We start from the raw sequence: 18817 nt of genomic DNA, 5'->3' as shown, positions 1-18817 counted from the left end.
TGTGTTGACATACCTTAAGATGCTGTGTATTTACTCTCCACACACACACACACACACGTTTCTAGATTCTCTTTGGACGTATGTGTTCACCTGGCAGTCTCTTTCTTTAGATGAATAAAAGATGAGTCCCAGGCTTTTATATGCCATTAAAACCTGCGACTGGGGCTGCATTATCCCAGGTAAGGCTACCTAAACCACTCCAGCCATCCATTCAGCCTTCCCCTCCATCCATATCACTCATTCATCTGCCCCGCTCACTATCCATCTACCCTGCTTTCAAGAAAAAGTAAACAGGCGATCTTCCTCTTTCTTCTCAATGGAGGATCCATCCGGTCGGCAGTCCACCGGTCCATTCTTACCCCCTAATCGCTTTCATCCAGGTTTTTTTTATGAAAGAAGAGAGGGAGCTCCTGCTTTCCTCCTGAATAATCCATAATCCATTTCACGGTGAGCCGACAGACAGAAAACAAGTGAATGGAGAGCTGGAGGTATAAATGCAAAAGCTCTCTCTATCTCGCTTGCCAGCTTCCGCACGTGAGCTTTCATGTTTATCAGCACTTTTCTGTTGTCCAACAAGCATGTTTGAGTGTTTTTTTTGTCAAGTCAAGTCTGTGACAAAGAGCTTGTTAACCCTTTCAACCACATGCTGCTACCGTCTGTTTTCACTCCCATTATTAACAGGTTTATGGCAAAGTCACTGCATGTCTTAGTTAAGCAGTAATAAGAAGTGCCATGAGTTGGGCTTGTGAGTAGTACTCTTCACTTTATAGCTTTTATGAAAAAATGTTTTATACATACCAATCTCATGTCTGTACGGTTAATATATTTTAGCTTAGCACAAAGTCTTGAAACAGAAATAGCTAGCCTGGCTCTGTCCAAAGGTAACAAAATCCCTCACTGATCAACACTAGTCCATCCATACAACAACCAAAGCATAAAAACGCTGCAGTGTGATTTTACAGGGGTTATGTCCTGGACTATTTATTGGCCCGGTGCAGAAACATGCCTGACACATTCACAGTTATGACAAGACTCCAAGAGAAGTCCAGAAAGAGAAAGTACTGCAGTTGCACGGATTGCAATGATGTCTTTTACGGTCTGAATTGACTTAGTTATGACTGGGAGGAGAAAGGGTGAGATTTCTTTACAAAAATTACTTCAGTCTGGTTCCTCTAAACCACCACAGCTTCTTTCATGACTGCTATGTGAAGGTAAGTGACACTGGCATCCATCCTGTAAAAAGTCTCCATAGTCTAACAATATGAACTTGCTGGATACAACTCAAACTAAGGTGCCTTGAACATGTCAAATGTGGAGAACTACACAAAAAAAAAAAAAAAGAGTGGAAAATAAATTTGAAAAACTGTAATACAACACAAAATAATGGGTGATATTTAGTGTCATCTGTACTGTTCTCCCTTTAGGTCTTTTACTTTTCTCTCCATAATCCTCATATGTGAGTAACCCATTTTGCCTTCTACCCTGTCTGAACAATTTAAATGAAGATTTGGCACAGAGAAGATTTGAGAAAAGTAGAGGCCTCTCCAGGTTGGTTAGCATAAAGCCTGACATACCATCCAGGCAAGTATCAAAGTAGTGAGTTAAGCATGGCAGTGGTCACAAGATATCATCATCAGATTCATGTCTTCAGGTTAACTGTCACAGATGAGAAGTGAGGACAGAGAGAAAAAATAAAAAGGAGTGGAGTGAACCGGTCGCTGTCATCTCCTCCCGTCCTTGGACATGAGTACCTGTCACTTCTCCTTTCCTTTCTCCTCCAACACCATCTGTCTCGCCATCTCTCCGTGACTATGGCTCTCTAAAAGGTAGACTTTGTTTGCTGCAAGGCATTGACAGGTTGTTTGAACATTTCCATTTTATGAGGCAAGAAAAGACAAAATTTCATCTTTACTACCTTCATTCCTTTATGTTTTAATCAACGTGATGCTTGGCTCTCGTTCCACCAATTAACTCAGCAGAGGCTAGGATAGAGTTCATGGAGGACTGCATTACAGATTCTGGTTGCAGTTCTTTAGTGCAGCCCACTCTACTCGACAGGTAGAGCTGCCTAAAGAAAGAGCAAAAGGGTTGACGATGAGGTCACATAAATAGAGTCAGGTGTGGGTGGGGTGGGGGCAACCAGAAAGAAAAGAAGATTAAACAAGGGAGCCTTTACATCTCTCATCACCCAAAACACACAAGGCCAGAAACACTCCCTTCCTCTGCACTCTCCTCCCTCTCCCTCCCTCTGTTTCTTGCTCCACCATGTCAGAAGTGATAAGAGCGTGCTGCGTCGCAAGGACTGACAAGCGGTGACTAGCTGGCGGCAGGTGGGAAGTATGGCCCAGCATATGCTTCCGCTAAACCCGCCAAATCCACACCTCATCAAAATGCAAAGGGATTTTTCCCTTCCTCCCTATCCCTCTCCCGTTGTTCTCTAATTCTAAGGCTCTGGCCTCTCTGCCCGCTAGTGACACCTGTGGACAAAAAGTGACACAGCGCTTAATATTTCATGGGCCGTGCACAGTGGGGCGCGTAATCCAAAGTGAATTCCCTCAGAGCGCTTGCATTTACATGAAATCAAGTCACTCCTCATCAGTCACATCACCTGCACTGCCCCCCAAAAGCCCCCCTCCCTCACAAATGTGTGGACACACACACACACACACACACACACACTGAGTGTGTAAGAGAGCAGTAGAGAGAGAGGAAAAAATAAAAAATAAAAAGAGAGGCTGCATCATTCATGAGGGTTAAGGCTAACACCATCAGAAACGAGCCAGTGTGTTAGAAAAAGAAAAGGTCTCCACTTTCTTTCCTTCTGTCCGTCCTTCTTTCTGCCGCACTGTAAAAACTAAATGGATGCAGTCTGATGTGTATGTGTGGCTTTAAGATTGGGGAATTTAAGTAAGATTATTAGGGCTGCACAATATAACTTTTTTTTTTTTTTTTTTTAAATCGTCATCGCAATATCAACTGGCGCAATATACATATCACGAAAGGCTGCGACATATCGCGATAGCCACTCAGAGATTTTTTGTGTTCGTTAAAAGAAAATCTCAGTAGAAAACTGCACTTTCTAAAATAAACTCATTCTTTTTTTAGTGGTGGCTTTTATATTCAATTCAATGTTCAATTTGTTCAATAAAAGAATGTTGGAAATGATTTCCTTTTGTTTGTTTAAAATTCAACAAGCAATTTATTGTATTTTAGCAGAATAATGAAAGCAGCAGAAATGCAGACCTGAGTACACTTTAATATGTTTTTATTTATCGCAAGTAATATCGTTATCGTGATATTCAACAACATTACCGCATATCGTATATTTTCTACATATTGTGCAGCCCCGGTGTCTACGTGTTTGTGGTTGTCAGAGATGGCAAAAGTATTCACTTCCCGTACTCAAGTAGAAGTACAGATACTTGTGTTAAAAAATACTCTGGTAAAAGTAGAAGTACTGATTTAACTTCTTTAAATCAAGTAAAAGTAACAAAGTACATGCTTGGAAATTTACTTAAAGTATAAAAGTAAAAGTAGCCTTGCGAATTTTTATGCAAAGATGCCTGGACCACACACAGGTCAGATAAGCCCAAGGATGATTGGGAATGTCTTGCTGCTTGTCTGCCGAATCTCTGGAATCTCCGTTTTCTTCGTTTTCAATCATGTCGCCGTCCATACTACTATGTGCTAACGTTACCGCCATCAAGCCACAATGATTTGCCGCGAATGAATGCCGCTGAATCGGTCAAGTCGTCTTGTAGTGGTGCGTCAAGTGCAACGTAGATTCCCATCCAATTAGATTGAATTCGGTATTGATGACGCAAAAAATAACGCTAACTCCACTGAAATTATTTGAAACTAGGGCTGTCAGCATTAACCGCAATGCGATTAAGGGCCTAGCATAATGCGCTAACTTTTTTTTTAATCGCATACCGCCATTTATTAATTTATTTTCACTTCACTCGGCTTCGCGTCGCGCCCAACTACTATTTTGACCCTTTGCCATACTTCCTCGTAACACATCCTGCTGGAGGAATAGCAACGCGGATTTCGGTACCTCAATCCGGTGCCACCGATATGCCTGCGCTTCTCTCTCTGTTGCTCTGAAACAGACGTTACAGTCAACAGAAACATCGCTGCATGTGACGCTAGTTAACACTACACAGCAGCTAATGTTAGCCTACCGCTAGCTAGTAGCTGGATTAAACACTGTTACAATGCTGACAGCTAACGCTAAACGGTGTAAAGTTTGTCTGTATTTCACTGTAGAGGATTCCGACACCGGGATGTAACAATCTGCAGCTGCCGTTGTCGGAAAAACACAGACGGTGCGTTCAATGAAACTGGTAACGTACAGCCTTGTGGTGCATTCAAAGTTATTGTTAAATGCCCTTTTCCCATCTGGCGGTTGTTTTTGTTGTTCAAAAGCTATTTACTGGTGAAATAAGTTATAATATAGTTATTACATTATTATTAAATCATTTAATTTTGACCATATGGCCTTAGCAATAAACAAGCCATTCTTTAATGACGCCAAATGTTGTTTAGTACCCTTCTTTTTTTTTTACTTTCTTAAAAAGTATCAGTTCAGGCACCGTTAAGGCACCGGTACCATTTTAAAAGTACCGATTTGGCACCGGTATCCAAACCAAACAATATCCAACCCTAATATTGAATCTAGATTCAAATGTGTGACTAGATTCACACATTTTTCCTTTTGTTTACAGTAAATAAATAAATAATAAACAAATACAAATCTTAAAATCAAGTTCATAAAGTCACTTTCTTTGCATTCATTTGATTCCCAATCAGGATACACTGGTAAGAATTGCTTTCCATTTTTAATATGTACTAAAAAACTGCTCTGAAATGCAAAACAATAGAATTTTAATCATGTGATAAAACATGCGATTAATCGCAATTAACTATAGAAATTCAGCGATTAAAAAAATGTAACGTTTGACAGCCCTATTTGAAACTAAAGTAATGAGCCAATTTTGTAAAATATAAGGAGTAGAAAGTACCGATATTCGTGTTAAAAATGTAAGGAGTAAAAGTAAAAAGTCGGCACAAAAATAAATAGTAAAGTAAAAATATCTGAAAAATCTACTTGAGTACAGGAATGAAGTCTTTGTACTTTGTTACTTTCCATCTCTGGTGGTTGTGTTTAAACTCATGTCTAGTCCTCTTCTTCATGCTGCCAAGCAAGGCGCATAGGCATCTCACCATTCAAACTGAAAATCAGTCTGGACCGCACACAGAAGTCAATCTGCATCGTCGCCAAACTGGTCTAACCAGTTCCTCCTCCCTGCCAGCTCAAATGCTGTCAATTAGCTGACAGGGGGAAAGAACATCATTTATTAATCACTCTAAAAAACCCCAAAGAGAGACCCAGAGCTCAGCATAAATAAAGCACTTAAAAGCCAAACCGCTGCTGAACGCATTTGACAGTGTACATTCATAATGAGTTGTGAATTCTGACAAGTCTTCTAAAGCCCGCTATCTGTCACTGAGACGATTTCACCCCACAAGCTCATCGCTGACAAAAACAAGGCAAAGAAAATAACCCTTTCCTTCAGTAGAGACCGAGATGGGGAACAGAAATATTCCACTAAACTGCACATGCTGAGCCATTAACAGTCTTAAGTGGCAGATGATGAAGACAAACTTTAAGACATCAATTCCAGTTTTCCACGGCACGTTGAACAAATGTCCGACACGGGGTGAGGGCTCAGTAGTAAAGGACTGCCCCGAATCCAGCCATCCGCTCAATAAAAACAACAGGAGGAGCGACTATCTGCCGGACAGTACAGTGTACAGGTGTGTCCAAACTTTTGGCCTGTACTGTACATGAACTGTGCTCTCCGCTGATCAAGAGGGGAAAACTAAATAATCTTTCAATCCTTTTCAGAATATAACCTAAATTCTTAAAAGAGACAAACAGACTCCCCCATTATTTCATCTTGAAATATTTTTACAGTAACAAAATGAATGCTTGTTATGTTACTTCAGTTTTTGTGATTCAATACTGATGCTACTGATCTTTCAATGTGAAATGACCGATATTAAAGTGTGACTTAACACAACCTGAAAAATCTGCTTTTTGCTCACCTCTAGATCTCTGTGGAAAAAAAAAAATGGGCAAAGGAAAGAAGGAAGATTTGGGTGAAGAATTCAGCTGAGAAACAAGTTTGGTTTGATAAAGGATTTCAGGGCAGCCACTGGAGCAAAATGACCTCTGACCCCTCAACCTCAGGCCTGCATGTGCATCCATGTATGTGTTTGCATATGCCTCAGGCCACTGAGCCCCCCAGTGTCCCCAACAAGGAAGCTTAGGTGCCCACTGCCATGTGCCATATATATAAAAAATATATATTATCTTAACTGTAATATACACCATGGTTTAGCCTGTGGAACAAAAAAAAACTCAAAAGAAAAAAGGATTGATTGGTCAAAAATGTCCTGTAGCCATGCACCCAGAAGGCTAGAAGGCCCGAATTTGGAGATCAGGAAAAGGAATAAAAACTATGAGCACACTTTCTGAAAGTCAGAGTGTCTTTTTGGCTCATCTGTCCAGAGTGGCTGACGTGGTGAGTTCTAAACTTTGCGATCTATTCCTAGAGCTCTCCAGAGAGACCTGTGTGTTTGTGTTTTGGAGTAAGTGTGTATGTACAGTATGTATTCTTTCTTCTCTTCCTGCTCTAACTCTCTCACGCAGGATCAGACCTCTTTGCCCTTGACTGCCCCAGCCCAGTGAAATCTGTCCCAGTTGGACCACTCTGTAGGGCATTAATATTTGAGGGAAACGCTCCTTTAAAAGCTCTTTCTGGTACAGAGGACTGAGGAAGTCAAAATCCCTTCTACACCACAAAAATAACACACATGTTCATAAACTGAAAATATCATGCACACCAAAAAAGCACCCCTCTCTATTTCAGATTGGACACACAAACCGCTGCTGGGCACATTTTTTTTTCCCACTTCTTGGGGTTCCACTGTAGCACCCATTAGGTTCTCACGTATGCATGAAATTGTTTACATGAGGCTGGAGTGGCTTTAGGGTCCAAAAACAAACTTCTCACAACAACTCACCATGTTCACTTTCAAGATCTACTGGTCTCTCTGACAATACTGCCTTCCAAGTGACAGCTTAAACACAGGATAAAAGTATATACAGTATGAAGAATGTCATTTAAAACCTGAACAGAAAAAAAAAATGTTCCATTGTATGGTTGTTTCTCTTAAACCACACTATGCATAAGGAATTTTATACAAAACACAGGCAAAACTTCAGTGTAATTGTCATCTTTAAGGAATTATTAAGAAATTAAGAATTTGTCAAATTTTAATTTAAGTGGCATACAAATCTAAACTGTTACACTTTCAGAGCTTTTGTCTTAGCTTGTTTAAAACAATTTGCTATTAGCTGAGCTAGTGCACTGTGCTTGTGTAAAACATGTGTGTCTTATCCACCGCTTGATGAGAGACTGCGGACAGAGCAGATTACCTGACTGGAACGTTATGTGTAGTTTTTACCTTAAGCGAGGCTATAAATTTACAACTATGCTAATTTAGCTAACTTTAGCTATCAGCGATAACGGCACCTTTTACTTGCGGAGCGCTTGTCTGCCTGTCTGTTCACATGAGGAGCACACCCTGTACTGGGCCAGAGTCTGTCTGTGTGTCTGTGTGTGTGTGTGTGTGTGTGTGTGTGTGTGTGTGTGTGTGTGTGTGTGTGTGTGTGTGTGTGTGTGTGTGTGTGTATACCAGCTGTGTTGCTGTCTTTCACATGCTGAGTGAGGAGGGGCCAAAAGTAGTGAGGCCTTATGGGAAAGTCCTGCTCCTTCAACATCTTCATCAGCTCTAAAGACCTCCCTGCAAAAAATTTAAAAACAAAATTTAGTTTAAGTTTCCCATCACTGCAGTAACTTGTCTATACATATTCACAATGCAACAAATGCACATAGATGAGTGTGTGTGTGTATAGAAATAGTAAATGAAGACACATCTGTATGCAAGTGGACTTAACAGTCTCTCTAAAGTCAAGTTAATGGAAGTGTGTTCTGTACCGATCTTCTTGGCCTCTAGTGCACAGGACAGAGTGAAGCTGAGCGCCGCAGTGTGCAGATTAGACTCCTGGAGCTCTTTGCAATAGCTGCCGATCTTCTCCAGTGACTGTAGTGCACACACAAAGACATTTCAACAATCAGATGCATATTAAACATACATTGTAATAGGACTAGCTTAGGGGAGCAATAGGTGAAATTTATACCGTGTCCATGTTGACACAGTGTCTGAGGAAGAAGTTGCCCAGGTTGGCAGACTCCGTGTTGAAGCTTTCAGACTGCAGTGTGGGGAAAGTCTTCAGGATGTGAAAAGCTGTGTCCTCCTGCCTCTGGGTGATGAGGCTCAGACACAAGTTCATGGCATCTACAGGAAGAAAAACAAATCATGTTTCTGCTCAGCCTCATAACACAGTTATGATAAGGACAAATACAGCCGATTAGTTAGCAGTGTTCATGATATTACTTTAGCTGCTGAGGACTACAGTGATGAGGAGAAACATCAGGTGTCTGTGTACCTGGAACGTAGCCCCTCTCGTGCCTCAAGCGCTCCACCATCTCTGGGATGTGCTGCTGGTGTCCGGACTTGGCCAGAGTGAAGATGACCTGCATGACGTCCCTGTCCATCAGACTGCAGTCGGCACTCTCTGCTGCCTCCATAGTCTGAAACAGAGAGGAGGAGAGACACAGAAAGGATGATGAGAACAAAGAAAGAGTGAGAGAGTTTGGGAAGCAGGGAGGAACAGACGGAATGGAGGAATAGGAGTAGAGCAGGAAGAGAGATAGGGAAGAGAGGAAGAGTAGGAAAGGGGTTGGGGTGGGGGTATTCATTAGATAGGCAACCATTCATTACATACAAACATGTATAAAATGTGCATCAGGGTCATCTTGACAACCAACTGAATAAACACACACCTTTTTTAAACTGTCCAGGTCTCCCTTTGCAGCGTAGGCATTAAGCAGTGCAACATAAGTGTCGGGACCCGGTTCAATTCCTGCTCCCCGCATCACAGGCAGGATGTTCTTAGCACTCTCGATGTCCCTGCACAGTGACAGATGACAGCCGGTTTAACATTTCATTATTTCAACACCAAAACTTATTGTGAGCCATTAAACATGGTATGCTGTAAGAGCAAAAGCTTTGACACTCACCCTGCACAAGCATGGCCTGTCACCAGGGAGTTGAAAACAGCCTCAGTGATGGGCAAATCTTTGCTCTTCATGAAACCCAAAATGGTGCTGAGAAAGGGGATAAGGAACGTTAAAATAAATCTAAAAAGGCACAATGTCTTTCTGTTTATAAAAGACTAACAGTAGGTATTATAACAATCAGGGGTGGAGAAAAAATAAATTCATAACTCATAACATAACACACAATAAGCTTGACTGAAAATCAGCTTTTGAGAATGATACTGTTTTGCAACCATCTGTCAAACAGCAGATGTCAGAGCATGAACTCCGTTGTTGGTTGGTTCACGAGCAGAACACAAAGTTTGCTCACCTGGCTCCATCGATATCTCCATTTTGGCAGTAGGCTGCTATCAGTCTCTGGTAGGTAACCTGTGCATGAAAATAAAAAGCAAAAGAAACAGAGCTTGTAATCACCAAATGTGTAGGAATTGTTAAAACATTAGTGTGCAAAAGTGCTGCTCTGTTCCAAGTGTGGATCAGACAGGTGAGGTGCTATTATTTTTTTTTTATTAAAAGGGGATGTGAATAATTCATTTTGCATTATCAACTACAATACACTGTATATCAACCAAAATATTTTTTAGGGATGTTGGTTTGTCCTCCATTGGCTCTGTTGTGGTTGATGAGTTCAAGCGAACAGAAAACTAACCAGGTCATGCTATTATTGTAATAGCATGCTATTATAGTGCTTACTCTGTTGGGCTGGACGTTAGCTGATTCCATCTTGGCCAGGAAGTCAGTGGGGGAGAACTTGAACTCATTTTGCAGGTAAACCTTCAGCAAGGCGTTGTAGTGACTAACGTCATACTGTGCACCTGCGGAGGACAATGTGCAAATCATCTACGACATATTCAGTCCCAGTATTCAATTCAATCCCGGTCTTATAATATGAATTAAAAGACTCTTCTTACAGTTTAAATATTTGAAATCATAGTTAAATATGTTTAAGTTCAGCAGCAGTGAACAACAAGATGGTACTCTGGGTAATAAGGTGGTTAAGTTGTTGCCACTGGTACGGCCTTCTTACCCAACTCCTGCAGCTTCTCCCACACACGGTGTGCCAGCTCAGAGCGCTCCTCCAGGGGCACCTCGGGCAGCAGCGACCCACAGCTACGCAGCAGTAACAAGGCCTGGTTACCACTGGGATAACCTGCAGACAGACAAGAACAGAAGGTGAGGGTGGATGTAAAAAAAAGAAAAAAAAAAGAAAAAGGACAACAAGAGCGTCAGCTTGTCTAATTGCCAACTTTTCTGATCTCCTAAAGAGAAGAAATGGGGTCATGCAAATGTTAGGCTGAGCTATCAGTAGAGGTGTGAATCTTCACTGATCTCCCGATTCGATTACGATTATCATGTCAGCAATTCAATTCGATATCTCGATGCATCACGATGCATCAAATACATTTTTACTATTAAAGCTATGTAGGTTATTTCATTCATAGCTTTTCAAGCTTCAAAAGCAAAACATTCTGCAGTGCTCCAATACTAAATAAATTGGATACATAAAACTACAGCACTGAGCACATGGCACTTCCTGAATGTGCAAAACACAACAGAATATGCAAACAGAAAGGTTGTTAGGCATACATTAAATTGTAAACAGAAATCGATTATGGCCCGGCCGATTATCGATGCAGCATCGTCCGTGTCCACGATTCGATGCATGGATTATTTGATTAATTTCAACACCTCTAGCTATCAGCAGTTTGATTACGTGTTTAATAACAACGGAATGTCTCCACCTCCATCTGTCATTCAACCTTAAATCCCCCTGATCACTGCTCTGCTCTGCTCTGCCTGCCTACCTGTCCTGCAGATATCATGGAAGATGCGGAGCAACAGGGTCTTGGTGATGCGACCGGTTCTCCTCACAGAGCTGTCCAGCTTGGCCAGAGCCCAGTCAAACTGCTGCGCCTGCTTGGACCGCACCGCAGCGCTGGCCTCATCCTTCTGCTCTGTGGCCACAGCATAGTTACGCACACACCCCACCGCATATGGCCACACACGACTGCAGATGATTAGGTTGTGACATTAGAGGGGGGGGGGTGGGACAGAGATGGATGGAAGGAGTTAAAAGGGAAGAGATGGATAGAAAAGCATAAGAGAGAGAATGATAATTTAGAAAAGGAGAGAATGGAGGGAGAAGACAGGAGGGCAGAGAGAACAAAAACAGACAGATGATTAAAGTGGGTGAAGCACAGACAGATAAACATAGTTCTTCTGTGGGTGCATGTGAGACATAAGTATTCATCAGCGGCATTCCTAAACTGTCTGAATAGCACAGGATGTGTTGAGTGCACAACAATACACATGTCAAAATAAGCAGTAACACAGATCCATCTCTGGATGATCTGACTGCTTGGTATTTTGTTAAGAGCTATGACCTTGAGAGTCATAGTAGAAAACCCATGGCTGTTATCCATTAGCTTTTACATCAGCTGAAGCCAGCGTTACACTGCAACTTCATGATAAAATGCTAAATTTGACAATAACTCATCTGCATCACAGTATGACAACGTGCATTGCTGGTCACCGATGATGGGCCTTTTCCTAAAAGCTATCATTTATAGCTAGCTAATACACAGTATAGAAACAAACAAAGTTATAGCTAACAGTAACATTATGAATACGGACCAAGTTAGTGTCATTATGAGACTGTGTGAGCGTGACTTGGTTAACGTTACACAACATCTAAACATCACCTTGTGAAAACGGGAGCCATGTTTCTTTAATCAGCTAACTATTTACGTTCGCAGGCAATTTATTCACAGATGATGCCCATATGTCAGCACGCCGCATTTAATAATGCAGCTCATATTAGTGTGGCTACTTGTGTGTCTCTTGGCTGTCATTGAGCCTCAATGACAGATCAGCTTCACGCTCACGCGTGGATCACAGCTACACGGGCTAACAGAGTACGTGATACCTGGACGCGTTTCCCGAAGTAGGGCTTATTTGTCGGGAACAAACTCCGGTCCCTCTGCCGCCGAGAGCTCCGCTGTACAGACGACTGAGTGTCGGCCCGTTTCGTTTGGTCCCTGTGATCTGAAGCAAGCCCGAAGGCGAAAACTTGAGTAACCGGGCTGATCTCAAGAGCGCAGCCATGTTTTCTGTCGCACCGTGGAAGGGCATCCGCTCCACGTGACCGGTCAAAAGAACCGCGAGAGTACCGCGAGAGCACCGCGAGAGCGTCAGTTGTGTGTCACACTCACAGGTCACCGTTCTCTCACACACTCATTATAATCATCTATGGGGACACTGTGCCATGCAGTGATGGAAGAAGTAGTCAGATCTTGAGATTGAAAATAACATGCTGTATATCATACAACTATGTTATTTTAGGAAAATTCCCTATTCAGGGACCAAGCCAACTTTTCTGCACTTTTATTAATGAATTTCAGCAATATAGCACCATCTTATCTAATGTTAAAAACTGAAAAGCCATTAAGCCCTTTAAGTTATTAAATGATTATAATAGGATGCACATAACACAAACTCCGGCATTATAAAATGTAAATGTAATCTTTTTTATGGTGTTTTCTTTTCTACTGTACATGTATCTGTTTGTACCTCTGTACAGAAGTTGTGTGAAGAAAAGTATTCACATATTTTACTTAAGCAAAAAGTAGCAATAACACAGAGTACAAATACTAAGTGAAAGTCATGCATTTAAAATATTACTAAGTACAAAAATATTGGCATCAAAATATACTTTAGAAAAAAAAAACAGCATAACCTTAAGTTTATTCTGTTAAATTTTATATACTGTAAATTATGCAAAAACCCATATAACCAAACAAAAATAAAAAGGTCATTGTCCAAGGCATCTTTTTCAACTTACACATACTTAGTCTTACATCTTCAAATTGTATGAGCAAACCACCAGGTCCAAGAAAAATGTAAATACCTACATAAGCAAATACTCCACTGCTTTTTGTCAATTTATTTACTACTGCTTGTCATAATCTCATACTTTAGCTCTGTTTGGTTGTGCTTGTTAAACTATACTTCCAATATGTAATGCAATAAATCATTAAATAAAAATGTCTACTTATATTGTATTGTAGGAACTTTATTTACATCACTAAACTCATGCTGACACACTGTTTAACCGTATATTAAGAGCAGACCAGTGATGACCCTTTAGCTGTTGAATTTCACAGTGACAAAATTTACTCATAGATTTTTATTACATCATGAACTTTTACAAACCGTAATATGTTCCAAGTAGGACTTCATTAGCTCAGTTCTTCAATTAACTTACTATTCACTTTGTTCTTCCCTTTCTTCAAGTTCTTATCAACTACAGTCTTTGCTTCCTCCATGCTGCTCCTAACACTCTCTCTTTTACTGTGTTCGTTCCACAACTCAATAGCTAGTCTACGAATCCTGTGTGCATTGTCCAATACCCAAGCTTGAAAGAATTCACACTTCTTGCTTGCCAGGAAGTACTTCTGTCTCCTTGCTCCTTCCTCTCCCTCTTTAGAAAGGGCTGTTCTGGCCTTGGAGAGCACTGAGCGAAGCTGACTCAAGGCTGCTAGGCAGTATCCTGTAGCATCCTTTCTGTCTCGGCCAGTCATGATGTGAGCTATGGCTTCCACTGCCCGTGCTGGGGCAAGAGGATCATCCTTGTCGAGGTAACCTCCACCCAAAATGAGAGTTTCTCCACCGTCTAAGGCCTCTTGGACAGAGTTGAACACCCTGCTGGAGTTCAGTGCCTCAGAAAGAGCAAGAATCATGTCACAGAACTCAAACAACAGTGAATCAGTGTCATTGTTAAACAGGCACAGGGTGAAGGTGTAGCCAAAAAGTGCATTTACCAAACCATAGCAAACAAGGGGAGATGGGTTTGCACATAAGGAACTCAACTTTGGAATTTTTGCAGAAATTTGAGGGACACTGGGAAAGGGTGAACTTCCCTTTGCCTTGCTGGTTTCCTTTTTGTTTCCTCCTTTAATCTGTCTCAACTTTGTAGCCGACTTTCCCTGATGAAGGACTGTGTGACTCTGAACAATTTCTTGTGATGTCTTGACTTCATCATCAACTTCCTGTTCATTCATAGTTGTTGAATCTTCCTTCTCAAGTTTGCTAGCTTCCTCCTTAAGCACCTCCACCAGTGCTCTCCCTCCATCCTCATGCTCCTCCCACCACGGCTTCCACAGGGGAACCAGCCCGCCAAGAGCTCCATCCTTTACCAGACCCATAAACATCTCTTTCTCTTTACTGTTGAGAACTTCCCACAGCTCCTCTTCTGAAAGTTTGTCAATATTCAGCCCTGAGAGCCGATCAGCCAAGTCCAGCTCCCCTTCTGCTCCTTCAGCGCCCTCATCTATGTCTCCATGCAGTAGCTGCCCTTCTCCAATCTCTTCAAGTTTTCTCAAAATAGCCTCAATCTCTGTTGCATTCTCTTCTCCAGACTGTTGAAGCTCTGCTAACCTGGAAAGGAGCTCCACAACCTGCACTTTCTCCGTTGCCTCTCCTGCCCCTTCGTCTGCGTCATCATCTGACACAATACCAGCGTCCTTCAACAAACTTTCCATCCCCCCATCTGTCTTTTCCGCCTTTTGTCTGAGTCCCACAAGAATCTCCTGCATTTTATTTCTCCCTTCACTTTCAGTTTTCCCCATATTCTTCAGCTCCTGTAGAACGGACTCCTTGTAAAACTCCTCCGAGCACAAAGAGTGATCTGGGCTCTGGTAGCAAGCTAAGCCACAGTAATGTAGGTTACACCGAGGGCAGGTGTAACAAGAGGGCTTACATTTACACAACATGCAGACTGCACTCCTTCTGGCGTTACTACCATCCTCTTCCTCTTGTGTCTTGGCTGGCGTGAGAAACTCCTCTTGTGTAGCAGCTACTCTAGACGGGAGCAGAACCCCGTCCCTGGTCACTGTGTCGGGCTCTGTGTCAGTCCACTCCTCCTTTGGACCGATGTCGGTCAGAAGACTCCTGACAGACGGAGGAAGCCTCCGTCTAATTACTGGATTCATTAGCGGTTGAACGGGTATACACGATGTTGTAGCAAAAGGAAGAGAAAGTTGTAAGGTCTCAAGTCCGAAAGAGGTAACCTATGAATTGAAGAGATGGAAATTAGAGTGGTTAGTTAGTAGGGATGTATGTAATCCTTAGTTACGTTTCTGTCACAAAGTGGATTTGACAGTTTGAGGTGCTATGACGTCGGCTACAAACATACGTAGTGTTACATCCGTAAACCGCTTTAAAGTCACTTTAAAGGTCGCCAAGAAGGCTTTGCTAGCAACGTTCACTGTCAATATAACGGTCTTTCTTCAGCGTTAACAGCTTAAAGAACAAAATGTACTTACTTCCCAGCGTTTACACCAACGTTGCACGTTTGTTTTCTCTATCAAGCCGCCATGTCGCCTGTTGATGACGTTTGGTCGACTTAAAGTCGCAGTTTCTTTTTTTCGGTAACACATACAATAGCGCTGTCGCTACTCCTACCACTACAACAATTTAATTGTAAGAAAGGGAATGTCCATGGCCTACTGAATGATTGTTTGTTTACAATGTTTAATAAAGAATAAAAACTACAACAACCACTACTACTACTACTACTACTACTACTACTACTACTACTATTACTACTAGGCTACTACTTATTATAATAATAATAATAATAATAATAATAATAATAATAATAATAATAATAATAATAATAATAATAAGAAGAAGAGGGAAGAAGAAGAAGAAGATTATGAAACTTTTAAACTCAAAAAGGATTTTATCTATGAAATACTATCATATATAGAACATTATTATGTGACAGTAATTATAATTTCGGGAAAAAAATTGAGGATTTTTTTTGTTCACACTGCAATACTTTGTTGAAAATAAAGTACTGCAGTGTGCCCTTTCTGTTGAACTTGAAAAATTGCCATTTGGCTAATCTACAAACTGCCGCCATCGTTTCTTTGTTATTGTATCCATTCAGTTCTCTAGAAACCTAAAACTGGTTAAATGTTCATCGACCAATACACAGAAAATGTTCTATGTAAATTGCTAACCAACTGAGAAAACAATTCTATATATTTGTTCCATGAGGCCTTACCAGTGGCACTCCGCACACAGATGAATGGCTTGTTTAGTCCAAATTAAGATAGTTGATTCCTAAAATGAGCTTATCTATAGACTTCCCTGGCAACTAAATGACTGAAACTGAAACTCGACAGTAATCACTCATCACACGCATGTATGCATGTCACAGTCTGACTAACTGTCCCTTCATAACTTTCTGTCAATCTGTGTAGCCTACACATTATGCATGTCTATCTATATGTGTGTCTTCCTGACCGTGCTGTGTGTCTACATCTCCCGTGGGGCTGTTTGCTATGAGGTGATTGTCTCCTGCAGGGGGTCAAGCATGGTAAAGGTCATGCAGGTGGGGAGTTGTCAGATGGCTGTCCACCCCTCACTGGGCCAAGGGGTTCCCATGCCGCCTGTCAGAGCCCGTGGGGAAAGGGGGAGGAGGAGGGGGGTCTGAGGTCAACGTGTGCCATGCTGTCTTGGCCCCGCCCCTGGCTGCCGTGCCAGTAGTCCTGGGTGGGGTGCTGCCTCCTTGTTTCTCCTTTATTCTTCCCTGGCATGTCCTGTGACATGTTAGTACCCCCAACACTAAATCCACAAGCTTACTGACTGACTGTTAGACTTATGATATGTAGTAAAGCCGAGTCTCGTCCAGGTTAGGAAAGCTTTTTGTCCTCTAGGCACAGGTATTTTTGCTTTTAATCACAGACAGTAAAGATAGGTATGATATGTAACAACCGGGCAGAATTGGACAGCAGCGGTTATGTGGTGGGTTATAATCACTCAGAAACCAGGACACCGCAGTGAAAGTTCAGCAATAAAAACCTACATTTATATCCTTTTGCATAAATATAATCTCACAATTATTTTATTAAATGTCCCATCATGTCATTTTACAAGAAATTATATACCGGTATATTTTTCCCTTCAAAAAATAACATATCGTATATCCTCCATTATCCATCACACACGTGGCCCCCCTATACACACTAACACACATCATTAGGACCCCTGTGGTGTCAGTTAAGATGCAAGAAAATCCAATTTATGATGAGTATGAAATAAAACTTCTGATATATAGTGTAATACATGTGAAGCTCAGTCCATGCTCTTATGCCTTCCTATACTAATTTCTGGGGTCATGAAAGTGTTTAGATTTTACAGTAAAATGGGATTGAAATGTGATTGAGATTGGAGTGCAAGAAAATAAAGCCCAGAAAATGCACAGTACAAACACACACTCATACACACATCCCGCAGTCTGCCACCAGCTGATAGGTGACAGGGAACAGGCTCTGCCTTTTGGGCATGTCCAGCCCTGGCATGTCTACTGTACAGCAGCGGGGGGTGTGTGTGTGTGTGTGTGTGTGTGTGTGTGTGTGTGTGTGTGTGTGTGTGTGTGTGTGTGTGTGTGTGTGTGTCTGTGTGTGTCTGTGTGTGTCTGTGTTTGTCTGCAGTAAAAGAGAGTAGACCTATGTTGATTTAGACTGTTCTGTCACCTGTCAGCCCCAAAAGGAGCTGGCATTATAGGACACCCAAAAGGGAGACTGTAAGTATTTGTGTGTGTGTGTGTGTGTGTGTGTGTGTATGTGGGGGTGTGTGGTGGAAAAAATGTCCTGTCTGTGTCTCATGTCCAGTTTTTATGTGAGCACCCAAAAGCAAGTGCTTTTTTCTCTCCTCACAATACTTTGGGGACTTTGTGACGATATCATAATATAAAATGGCTGTAATCGCACCTGTTGTGTACAGTATAAGACATGAAACAAAATGAGATACATGTAACTTTATTTAATCAGGAAAGTACACCTCAATGATTCAAATCTCTTTTAAAGGAGTTTCCTGGTTTGCAGCAGCACATAGAACATATTGTCAAACACAGAGGTTGCATTACATATAACACACTTATAATGAAATAGATGAAATATGAAGAGAATAATCATATATCAACAAAGAGAGGAGTAGAAGGATAGTACAAAAGATAAATAAAAGATAAATAACAGGAGTCAATATATAATTACAAAAACATATATATATATATATATATATATATATGTATATATATATATATACATAAAACAGATATATTATATAAAAAATAACAAAACTGAAGACATTGGAGATCACAATACATCCTAAAATATTAAAGAGAGCAGTATACAGTATAAAAGCTTATTTTCTTTGAAACGCAGAGTATATATAAGTTCTTTGAGTGTAAATAGTACTTCTCTGCGTTATTTGGAATAATAAAATTGCATAAATATGAAGCTAAGATGCTGAGTGTACCAATGCCTGTGAGCGAGTCAGGGAGTGTCAGTGAGTGCTAGCAACGTTCACTGTCAATATGACGGTCTTTCTTCAGCGTTAACAGCTTGAAGAATGAAATGTACTTACTTCCCAGCATTTACACCAACGTTGCACGTTGGTTTTCTCTATCAAGCCGCCATGTCGCCTGTTGATGACGTTTGGTCGACTTAAAGTCGCAGTTTCTTTTTTTCGGTAACACATACAATAGCGCTGTC

At 41.3% G+C, this 18817-nt stretch overlaps 2 protein-coding genes across 2 annotated transcripts in view; both read right to left on the bottom strand.

Moving 5' to 3' along the window:
- The window catches only part of lrpprc (leucine-rich pentatricopeptide repeat containing), a 57719-nt gene extending 45326 nt beyond the window's left edge, over window positions 1-12393 (bottom strand). The window contains exons 1-11 of the mRNA XM_039783267.1: window positions 12181-12393; window positions 11060-11262; window positions 10282-10404; window positions 9948-10069; window positions 9565-9623; window positions 9216-9302; window positions 8979-9105; window positions 8582-8726; window positions 8273-8430; window positions 8070-8175; window positions 7768-7875 (exon numbers count right to left, since the gene is read on the bottom strand). Coding sequence (XP_039639201.1) covers window positions 7768-7875; window positions 8070-8175; window positions 8273-8430; window positions 8582-8726; window positions 8979-9105; window positions 9216-9302; window positions 9565-9623; window positions 9948-10069; window positions 10282-10404; window positions 11060-11262; window positions 12181-12386 — 1444 coding nt within the window. The 5' untranslated portion in view covers window positions 12387-12393. The remainder of the gene's footprint in view (window positions 1-7767; window positions 7876-8069; window positions 8176-8272; window positions 8431-8581; window positions 8727-8978; window positions 9106-9215; window positions 9303-9564; window positions 9624-9947; window positions 10070-10281; window positions 10405-11059; window positions 11263-12180) is intronic.
- A 603-nt stretch (window positions 12394-12996) lies between these two features.
- znhit2 (zinc finger, HIT-type containing 2) lies at window positions 12997-15695 on the bottom strand. Its single transcript, XM_039784690.1, has 2 exons — window positions 15578-15695; window positions 12997-15322 (listed from the first exon to the last, which is right to left on the bottom strand). Exons 1-2 carry the CDS (start codon window positions 15689-15691, stop codon window positions 13493-13495), a joined length of 1944 nt encoding a protein of 647 aa, XP_039640624.1. The 5' UTR covers window positions 15692-15695; the 3' UTR covers window positions 12997-13492.
- Between the last annotated feature and the right edge of the window lie 3122 nt (window positions 15696-18817).

The sequence above is a fragment of the Perca fluviatilis genome, chromosome 19, assembly GCF_010015445.1.
Source record: "Perca fluviatilis chromosome 19, GENO_Pfluv_1.0, whole genome shotgun sequence".
NCBI classification, from domain to species: Eukaryota; Metazoa; Chordata; class Actinopteri; order Perciformes; family Percidae; genus Perca; species Perca fluviatilis.
This window is presented reverse-complemented; position numbering and strand designations above follow the sequence as displayed.

Coding starts and splice junctions, on each gene's coding strand:
- znhit2 (XM_039784690.1), bottom strand. CDS start 15,691: ATGTGTTACCGAAAAAAAGAAACTGCGACTTTAAGTCGACCAAACGTC. Junction 15,323..15,577: donor GTTGGTGTAAACGCTGGGAA/GTAAGTACATTT, acceptor TTCAATTCATAG/GTTACCTCTTTCGGACTTGA.